The sequence below is a fragment of the Protomyctophum bolini genome (assembly GCF_963924005.1).
Source record: "Protomyctophum bolini genome assembly, chromosome: 5".
NCBI lineage: Eukaryota > Metazoa > Chordata > Actinopteri > Myctophiformes > Myctophidae > Protomyctophum > Protomyctophum bolini.
Genome location: NC_137866.1, coordinates 6,101,564 through 6,112,971, shown reverse-complemented (window position 1 = coordinate 6,112,971; position 11,408 = coordinate 6,101,564). Strand labels below are relative to the sequence as shown.

At 46.3% G+C, this 11,408-nt stretch overlaps 1 protein-coding gene across 4 annotated transcripts in view; it reads right to left on the bottom strand.

The window, feature by feature from the left end:
* Positions 1-11,056, bottom strand: part of scube3 (signal peptide, CUB domain, EGF-like 3) — a 216,113-nt gene extending 205,057 nt beyond the window's left edge. For all 4 annotated transcript variants that reach the window (XM_080762693.1, XM_080762695.1, XM_080762694.1 and 1 more), the window contains exon 1: positions 10,698-11,056. In XM_080762693.1, the coding sequence (XP_080618819.1) occupies positions 10,698-10,803 (106 nt within the window). In that variant the 5' untranslated portion in view covers positions 10,804-11,056. The remainder of the gene's footprint in view (positions 1-10,697) is intronic.
* Positions 11,057-11,408: the final 352 nt, after the last annotated feature.

The window sequence follows — 11,408 nt, the reverse complement described above, 5'->3', positions numbered from 1 at the left end:
ACAGCGTTCAGACGCTGGGTAAAAACCTGAATACATCACAGCGTTCAGACGCTGGGTAAGAACCTGAATACATCACAGCGTTCAGACGCTGGGTAAAAACCTGAATACATCACTGCGTTCAGACGCTGGGTAAAAACCTGAATACATCACCCTGTTCAGACGCTGGGTAAAAACCTGAATACATCACAGCGTTCAGACGCTGGGTAAAAACCTGAATACATCACCCTGTTCAGACGCTGGGTAAAAACCTGAATACATCACAGCGTTCAGACGCTGGTTAAAAACCTGAATACATCACCCCGTTCAGACGCTGGGTAAAAACCTGAATACATCACAGTGTTCAGACGCTGGTTAAAAACCTGAATACATCACCCTGTTCAGACGCTGGGTAAAAACCTGAATACATCACAGTGTTCAGAGGCTGGGTAAAAACCTGAATACATCACAGCGTTCAGACGCTGGGTAAAAACCTGAATACATCACAGTGTTCAGACGCCTGGGTAAAAACCTGAATACATCACAGCGTTCAGACGCTGGGTAAAAACCTGAATACATCACAGTGTTCAGACGCTGGGTAAAAACCTGAATACATCACAGCGTTCAGACGCTGGGTAAAAACCTGAATACATCACATCGTTCAGACGCTGGTTAAAAAATGACTGTGCAAAAAAAAAAAGAGGGGGGGAAAAGTACTCTTGTTACCTTTGGCAGACAAAGAGGAACGCTTTAAGGCACATGGAGTCTCTGAGGGGATCAGACTCTTAACAACTCAACAAATACCAGCGCAGGGAGCTTGTCAGGACTACACACACACACACACACACACACACACACACAAGAGAGTGAAGGTGATGAGAGAGAGAGAGAGAGAGAGAGAGAGAGAGAGAGAGAGAGAGAGAGAGAGAGAGAGAGACATGCCAGTATAGTGTTGTCAGACACTGCTGTGTCTGGTCCTGACACGGCCCTGATCCGTGTTAGACAGAGTTTATATCGTTGCTGTCGGACAGAAAACCTCTTATCTCCATATTTTAACTTTTTGCCGATTATTTGTAAATCAACTTAACCTATACTGACCTTTCAACCTTTTTCATATCAAGGGCAATACAAGGCCCATAATTGTATCGGCATTTTGAGCCACGGCTCAGCCAAAACTAAAGGATTTTGTTATCACTGGATATAGGATTGTGTCCACAATTCCATGCTGTGTATTGATGTGGTACCATAGGACAGATAACAGGCAAACGTTAATCAAAATAGCAATTACGGTATGTTACATTCTCTGACTGTAAATTAAGCAGGTTTAAGGGTGCATTTGGTTTCATGTTACTTACGCTCTCAACTATAAGGTTCCATTTGGTTACCAACATTAAGGCTGCCTTACTTCATCATAGTACAGTGCCACGCAAGTATCAAAAGTAGCAGATCTACAAACTCGAAATGTGGCGCTTCGTGGCGCATTTCAAGCTTGTAGATCTGCTACTTGTGATACTGTTTTTGATTTGGAATCCTGAAACGTAACAGTTATCAGGACAAATGCGGTTTCCACCCGACAGAGACGTCGCAGCGTGTGTGTGTGTGTGTGTGTGTGTGTGTGTGTGTGTGTGTGTGTGTGTGTGTGTGTGTGTGTGCGTGCGTGTGCGTGTGCCTATATATTGTTTGTGTATATTTATAAGATAATTTGGGGGACTACATTATTATAAGTGCTGAAGGCAACAAGGAAACAACTTGCATGCATTCAATTACAAATAACACATGCAGGCCCCTAGCCCCCTAGCCCCTAGCTTATACTGTTGTCCCATTACAAATAACACATGCAGGCCCCTAGCCCCCTAGCCCCTATCTTACACTGTCGTCCCATTACTAATAACACATGCAGGCCCCTAGCCCCCTAGCCCCTATCTTACACTGTCGTCCCATTACTAATAACACATGCAGGCCCCTAGCCCCCTAGCCCCTATCTTACACTGTCGTCCCATTACTAATAACACATGCAGGCCCCTAGCCCCCTAGCCCCTATCTTACACTGTCGTCCCATTACTAATAACACATGCAGGCCCCTAGCCCCCTAGCCCCTATCTTACACTGTCGTCCCATTACTAATAACACATGCAGGCCCCTAGCCCCCTAGCCCCTATCTTACACTGTCGTCCCATTACTAATAACACATGCAGGCCCCTAGCCCCCTAGCCCCTATCTTACACTGTCGTCCCATTACTAATAACACATGCAGGCCCCTAGCCCCCTAGCCCCTATCTTACACTGTCGTCCCATTACTAATAACACATGCAGGCCCCTAGCCCCCTAGCCCCTATCTTACACTGTCGTCCCATTACTAATAACACATGCAGGCCCCTAGCCCCCTAGCCCCTATCTTACACTGTCGTCCCATTACTAATAACACATGCAGGCCCCTAGCCCCCTAGCCCCTAGCTTATATACTGTGGTCCCACGCCAGTGTGCGTGCAAGTGTGCATGTGTGCACAGCTCATCTCCAAACTGCTGTACCACGATCATGCCGTTTACATGTCTGACTAATAAAGCATTCAATCAATTAAAGACATGCCGGCTGTAATATATGCAACGGCAGGGTAATTGACACAGCCTGCATGGAAGGAGTCCTGTGTGGGTTAACTTATATCAGTAGTAGGACCCCCAAATTGATATGCGTTTGCCCGCAGACCCCCACCCCACTCATCTGAAAATACTTTGTACCAGGGTCCCCCAGAAGAGAAGACGCCATTGGTATTTAAAATGAATACATTTTAAATGTGATCGCTGTGATCGTGTAGATCTGCCGTTGTCTAGAAGGTGGTTAATAAATACGATTGTGATGCTACAGTACGTTAACAGATGTTGCTGAGGACCCCTGGAACCCACCCGAAAGACCCCACTTTTTTCTACCCCACGATTTCGACTGCAGCTTTAGCCCCACACAGCCCTGTGGTTGCGTAACGTTGGGGCGGACCCGTCTAGAGTTTAAATGGACAGGTATCAGTCAAAAAGGGAGACATCGAAGAGGAAGGATGGATGGGGGAGGATCAACACTATGTAATGTCATCAGGGATCTCCATATATGGGCTTAATATTGATGACATCAGGGAACTTCATATATGGGCTTAATATTGATGACATATAAATGCTTAAACATGTAGCTAGGTGTAATGTTAGAGACCACAGAAGTGAACCTTTCAAGCCTGTTTTCTCAACTCGCTGTTTTCTGCAAGACATTATACTCTATAAGCCATATCTCCAAAACTGGTGGGTCAAACTGAACAACCAATGTCAATTTGAAGCTATGATTCCCTGCTTTCATATGACATGAAAACACAAAAATTCAAAACAAATCCAATGGCAGTCCCTCAGTCAAATTTAGTCACATATGGTCATGCCTGGGGGGTGACTGACTGACTGACTGACTGATGGGAAATGCACAATTTCATATAGTAAACACTAAATACGGTGTATGAGAGTGATTATAATACAATATAATCGATTATAATGCATTACACAACAATGATCCTGGTCTAAATTAAAAGTCAGTGAGTTATTGGCCCTGCTTAGCTTAGCTCAGACCCGCCCTGGGGACGATACTTTTTAGGCACTCATTTTGACACCACTTATCCCAATTCCTTGCAGTGGAAACGGTGGTACAAGTAGGCAGTGTGAATTATAACAACTGCATAATATGACTAAATGGAAGGGGGAGAGGAGAGAGAGAGAGACAACATGGCTGCTTCATTAAAGTATAAAGAACAGAAACACTGCAAACACTGCCAGAAAACACTGCCGAGTCATGCTGAGAACGGGAAGGACTTAAAAGGAGAAAAAAACAATGGACCTGAAGAGACTGCAAACGCACTTAAACTGGCCCACTTTGGCACTGAAGTCATTTTAGCACAGCCCAGACAAATGTACTCTTTGTAATGTAAGATGTAAGATGTATGCCAGCGGATAGACACACACACATGGCACCAAAGCATGGTGCCATTTGTTGGCGGGTGGCGAGGCCCTCAGAACAGCACATTTGGGCGTTAGGGGGTGCTGCGGGTATAGTACACATGGCACCAAAGCATGGTGCCATTTGTTGGCGGGTGGCGAGGCCCTCAGAACAGCACATTTGGGCGTTAGGGGGTGCTGCGGGTATAGTACACATGGCACCAAAGCATGGTGCCATTTGTTGGCGGGTGGCGAGGCCCTCAGAACAGCACATTTGGGCGTTAGTGGGTGCTGCGGGTATAGTACCCATGGCACCAAAGCATGGTGCTGTTTGCTCGCGTTCTCTGGCGCCTACGTAAAAGTGTTTTTGCTCTAAATGGATTCGATGTATGTATTATGTATTACGATGTGTGATGATGTATGTATTTGATGTGATGCTTTTATATGACGACAAGAAGCATATTATTGTATGGAATCCCAAGCTTTGATATATGTACTGTGATGACTTGTAACTTGTGGAAATTTAATAAAATACTTGTATATATATATTAAAAAAAAGAAGGACTAATGAAGAGTTTGGGGGTTTGGGGGGGTAGAGGGGCCTCATATAACACTGGTGCCGCTAGGTTCCCACCAGTGGTTGGTCAGTGTTGTCAGATTCTGTGAGAGAAATAAGCAACCAGGTCTAGGAAAACAAGCCCAAGAGAGAAGCGACGACAAGCAATATTATCTGCAAAAGAAAGTGGATTTATTACTTGCGCAAGCAAGAGCGTGCAAGTGCTGTAATCGGCTGCGTATGTCGGTGTTGTCCGTCGGCCAATCAGGGATTAGCTGATGTAACTAAGGTATGTTTGGTGATGGGCTGGGTATGTATGTATGTATGTATTTGGTTAAAATGGGTAGGGTTTAAAAAAAGGCAAGAGCTTGCTCTGGTGCACTGGCCTAAAAGTGGGTCCTTAAAAACTGCTAAAACTTCTGAAATGAATGTATGTAGGTAGGTATGTATGTATGTGTGTATGTATTTAAAAGGGGGGCTTTTTTGTAAAAAGCCCAGCCCACAATACCTTCATATATTTAAAAAATAAATTTAAATTTTAAAAGTGGGGTTACCAGTGAAGGGCAAACTGCCTATTCACTGGGGACTATGCAAGGCAGAGGCGTCCACCCCCCTGAGTCCAAGTTAAGCTAGACCTCATACCTAAATGTATGTATGTATGGGTCAGGGTAAGAGTGGTGGGTGGTTGTTGATGGTGACATAACTAAGGTACGTTCCAAGGTTGGTATAAGGTCAATAACGGTCCTAAAGAATGTAGAACAGCAGTTGTAATAGACATTAGTTAGTAGCAGTACTTGTATGGACTCGGTCATGTATGGCCTACTTGTGTGCAAGGCGCAAGTTGGCACCTCGACAGAGTGCATTTCTATAAATATATAATCCTGTATTAAAATGGGCTAGACCTAGAGGGTCAACCGACACGCCGACAGTGGGTCGAGACGGTCAACGGTGGATGTCACTAACGTGCAGACCTGTGACGTGCACCGTTGCTCCGATCTGCACCAAACTTGTCACCGACACTGGGTCAGGGGTCTTCGATCACAATAGCCAAACCAAGGACCACGTGTGGCCCCCATGGCCCTCGCCCAGGGTCCTATACCCCCATGTGTTCCTACATTGCCCAGGGTTCATAACATAACAGCCATAACTCCAGTTCCCAGCATGCTAAGCACCCCGACCTTGTTAGGTGCTCTTAAGATGACAAAAAGGGACAGCCTGTAATTGCTTAAGCCCCACCCACTTCTGTGTGCCTTCCTATTGGCTGGGCTTTTAACAGCCACAACTCCTGATCCCAACATGCTAAAGGCCCCAAGCGTGGTGGGCGGCTCTTAAGAGGCCAATGTGCCCCCTCTGTGTACCTTGACATGGGCTTTAAGCAGTTCTGAGTGGCTTGGCCTGGCCTCCCTGCTACAACAGACCCCCAGGGCTGGCCTCCCTGCTACAACAGACCCTCCAGGGCTGGCCTCCCTGCTACAACAGACCCCCAGGGCTGGCCTCCCTGCTACAACAGACCCCCAGGGCTGGGCTCCGTGCTACAACAGACCCTCCAGGGCTGGGCTCCCTGCTACAACAGACCCCCAGGGCTGGGCTCCGTGCTACAACAGACCCTCCAGGGCTGGCCTCCCTGCTACAACAGACCCTCCAGGGCTGGGCTCCCTGCTACAACAGACCCTCCAGGGCTGGCCTCCCTGCTACAACAGACCCTCCAGGGCTGGGCTCCCTGCTACAACAGACCCTCCAGGGCTGGCCTCCCTGCTACAACAGACCCTCCAGGGCTGGGCTCCCTGCTACAACAGACCCTCCAGGCCTGGCCTCCCTGCTACAACAGACCCCCAGGCCTGGCCTCCCTGCTACAACAGACCCTCCAGGGCTGGGCTCCCTGCTACAACAGACCCTCCAGGGCTGGGCTCCCTGCTACAACAGACCCCCAGGCCTGGCCTCCCTGCTACAACAGACCCCCAGGGCTGGGCTCCCTGCTACAACAGACCCTCCAGGGCTGGGCTCCCTGCTACAACAGACCCTCCAGGGCTGGGCTCCCTGCTACAACAGACCCCCAGGCCTGGCCTCCCTGCTACAACAGACCCCCAGGGCTGGGCTCCCTGCTACAACAGACCCTCCAGGGCTGGGGGCTCTGGATGGGGCAGAGGTTACACCAACACAGACAGCAACATGTCAGCCTGGTCCTCAGCCGTTGCCTGGGTTTCCGGCGCCTCGTTGGTATAGGAAGGAGCTTCCCGACTCAGCTCGCCAGGGGGACAAGTGATTGGCCGCGAATTCTACGCATGTTGCACACGCACTAAGACATTTTCTCTGTCTGTCTGTCTGTCTGTCTCTCTCTCACACACAGACAGTAGGGATGCCGCCGATTAATTGATTTTCCGATTAATTGCCGGGAGTCTCCGAAATCTTAATTTTAATATTTCATAATCGAAAATCAAATAAATGTATAAAGCATTAGCCAAAATATAGGCTAATAAGTATATCAAGTACTTCATACCAACCTTATGAAACTACTTCTCCCCAAATCCATTTCATTTTCCATCCTGAATGGCAGTAACAAACTAGCATACAATGAGAAATGAGAAGATATCCACAAAGGTTTACTCATCAAAACCGATTATAAAACTGTAACCATCAAAGCACGCACTAATGGTTATGTGACCATGGCACGTTCTTCAGAGATAGACATAGAACAGTGATGCTCAACCTGTGGCCCGGGGGCCCACTGGTTTGCCGTGAGGATTTTGCAAAGTGGGTCCCAAATATTGGCAAAACATTTGAATGATAAAATTAAACAAATTGCTGGACAAACAATTGATTGCTGGACATGGTTCTTTAGTTGGCGAAGGTTCTTCATGGCCATATTATAGCCTCCTCATGCCACCAGTTTATTTTTGATTGATCTGCGGCCATATCGCACTGCACTCATTAGCTTTGTAAGGATCGGTATCACATAGCAGTGCACTCATTAACCCATTCTGAACGGGAACCCGTTTTGGCGTTAGCCTCATGTTATGCTTTAGCTATTGAAAAATAGCAGATCTACAAGCTCATAGCGCGCCACCGAGTGGCGCGCTACGAGCTTGTAGGTCTGCTATTTTTGAAAAATCGAAGAACGACTGACATTTTTAGAATCTGATCTCAGGTCAGAATGGGTTAATCAGACCAGTGTGTGTCCAGTGGAAACCTCGTATGAATCTGATCTCAGGTCAGCCCCCCTCCCAAACCTCTCTCTCTTCTCCTCCTCTCTACCCCCCTATATCTCCTCTCTCTCTCTCTCTCTCTCTCTCTGCCGGTGTCTCTCTGTCTTTCTCCATCTCTGTCTGTCTGTTTGTCTATCTCTCCCCCATCTCTCTCTGCCCCAGATCGGTCTCTCTCATTCAAGCTGGAAGGCACCTTCAGACCCAAGAAGAGAGACATTTGATGTCCCTTCGGGACCCAAACCAGTGAAATTATGGGCTATTTTCACTACTACTTAAAAAGTATTATTTTCCCCTCTAATTAATGGGTTTATATGTGGCCTTTTCTTTTAAAATGTTAATCATTAAAAAACGAAATTGCGCAAAACAAAAAAAAAGGGGGGGCATTTACTCGCGCGACCCATAAAAGTTGCTCCACGGCCCTCCTAGCGGGTCCCGACCCACTGCTTGGGAAGCGGTGCAGTAAACAGGTGCTTGACTCACTGCCTCTCAGAGGAACGGCATTCCTCGCCACAAGCACACTGTGTAATCGATGTTGTGGAAAATTAAGAAAGAAAAAAGTACTTCTAATTGCAAAATGTAAATATTGGGTTTTCCCACAAGCGGGGGGTGGGGGGGGGGGGGGGTGAAGACCACCCAGGATGCAACCCTCCCCCCCCCCCCCCCCCCTCCTTTCTTTCTCCCCCTTCTTCTTGTCGGGCTCGGCAGCCTCAACGGATGCCTTTTTGTGTGCGTGTGTATGCAGAACGTCACCGAATGCCAGCACACACACACACACACACTCACACACACACACACACACACACACACACACACACACACACACTTGATGTGTCTCTGCATGCAAATAGTTTTGGCAACTCTGAGCTGAGGCGTTTTTTTTGGTCTTTTGTTATAAATAAGCGATGAGGATCAGATGGGATGTGGGGGGGGGGGGGGGGGGGGCATATACGACAACTACAGAACTAATAAAAAAGAAGAAAAATAAATGCATTAGTCCTCTCTGCACATCTACCATGAAGAAATAAATCATCTTTAACCACTTGTAAAAAAGAAGAAAAATCAAATAGCAGAACATCTAAAAAAAAAAAAAAAAAACACATCTAGATGCTCAAATAGCAGAAAATAAGTCTACAACTACAGTACAAGCTCAAGAACAGCAAGAGTGTACAAGCTCTGTACAAATATAACAAGCGTGGACAAGCTTTAAAAAGATCAACGGTCTCAAAAAGTGTTTTGAGAGCTTGCAGATCTGCTATATTTTTGAAGATTGTTTTAAACGTTTACAGACAACGTCAAGCCCATGAAACGTGTGTAGAGATGCCAAGGTTGGAAGTGGTGAATGTTCAGTGACATAACGTGAGAAAACAGGACAGTCAGTGTCTGACGACGGGCAAAGGAATGAGTCCGTTTGGGTTACAGATCGGTGTCAAATACTTTGTGCTGGACAGTTACAGACAGCCTCACCCACAGCCCTCGCTACCAGTAAAACCACCTTTCTTTGCACAGAACTGTTCAACGTTTGGTTTGTGCCATTTTGTAGATCAGCGTTTCCTTTTTTAAGACCACAAGGACATAAAGAGTCTGCTGTCAACGGAACCTTTTCTTTCTTTCTTTCAAATGTTGCTGAACTGAACACTCGTTTGTAAATCAGAATCACTACAAGTTACAACAACGCAACAGAGGTATAGTCGCAGCTCAAACTCAGTGAAGACAAGACAACATGAAAAAAGTACACTACATAAACTTAAAGACAGATTTGAACATGCCAGCACATTAGAAAATATGAAAATCGACATCATGTGATGCACAACTACATCCATATTACTGCCCATCTAGACATGAAGTCCATGCATATACACTGACTGCACATCATCAAGTGTTCTCACGTAGGTTTGCAGCCCATTTAGTGCGAACTTTAAAAAGGATTATAGCTACGTCCACTGGCATATAGACAGACATTAGATGGTTGTGTTAACGTACAATAAAGTGAAATCATAGCCTACATTACATGTAGGCTATAGAAAGGTGCAGTAGCCTATTCTTGATCTTCAGTGACCCACTGTATTCTTTTGATTTGCTAATGCTTTCAATTAAACTGACCGCATATAGTGAATGTTCCATATTCAAAAACAATACAGTATAGGCCTATATCGGGTGGAAACCAAAAGTGATCTAGCTTGTGGATCTGCTACTTTTGATATATATATATTTATAGAGAGAGAGAGAGAGAGAGAGAGAGAGAGAGAGAGAGAGAGAGAGAGACTATAGGTTTCTGCAACGATACATAGTGCAGAGCAATAGAGGATCATCATTCATAATCATCCATGAAACAGTGATGTTTCACAGTCAGAAGACAGCAGGAAGATAAGACAAGTGTGGTCCGACAACGGGGTCCCTGAGGGGTCCCTGAGGGTCCCTGAGGGGTCCCTCCTGAGGGGTCCCTCCTGAGGGTCCCTGAGGGGTCCCTAGCTAAAATGTCTTAATGTCACATAAAAAAATATATAGTTTAACCATTTTAGCATGACGGCACCTATGGCAGCATTTAGAAAAGAAAAAAGCAAGAACATAAAACTTGTATGGCTTTTGTGCGTGTGTGTGTGGGGGGGGGGGGTCCCTGACACAAACAGATTGATTGATTTATTGATTGATTGAAGTATTTATAAACAGTTGTTTGCAGAATTACAGTAGCATACATTTCAAGCAGAACTCAATACAAAAACTATGTTAACTGTGGAGACACCATAAAGCATTACACTTAATTGTTTACAATAGGGTCCACCATTTTTTCAATTTATCAATTCAATTTTTTGATGTGATTAACATTAATTCGGGGTCCTTTGGAAATGGGAAAAAAGTTTTGACAGCCACACTGACTGCACTATGACATTTTGACGGGATTGGAGGAGAAACGAAAGAAAAGTAAACAAACACACACACACACACACACACACACACACACACACACACACACACACAGGCGGGCGGGCGCGCACAAAACTTACCTTGCATGCTTTTACTCGCCGTCGCGCGTGCGGGATGCTGGACAAAGACGACCAGGCAGAACGCCACTAATCCAACACTGGCGCGGATCGCAGCGTGCACGTACATGATATGTCTGTCTGTCTGTCTGTCTGCGCTTCAAACTAACCTGGACTTATACTGTACTCTTTACTGTCTGTCTGTCTGTCTGTCTGTCTGTGACACGGTCCTTGTGTGTCAGTATTTAAAGCCAGTGATCAGCAGCATTGAGGTCTGCAGCAGCTCGCGTGCAGCTTTCAACCCGACAGACAGCGTGTGTGTGAGTGAGTGTGTGTGAGTGAAAGAGAGAGGGAGTGTGTGTGTAGTGTGTGTGCGTGTGTTTGAGAGAGAGAGATTGAGAGAGAGAAAGATTGAGAGACGCACACACAGAGAGAGAGAGACACACACACAGAGAGAGATAGACAGAGGGAGAGAGAGAGAGGCAGAGGCAGAGAGAGAGAGATACTGAGTGTGTGAGTGCAGCAGAAGAAGCGAGCGAGAGGAGCGGAGCACTGACTGTGTGTGATCATGTTCCCTCTGCACACAGCAATGTCAATTTAAACTGGGTGTGAGAGAGAGAGAGAGAGAGAGAGAGAGAGAGAGAGAGAGAGAGAGAGAGAGGGGTTGTCAGATGGGTAGAAAGGGGAGGTTCTCAGTGCACCGGTAGGTCGAAGAAAGAGAGGAGAGGAGGAGAG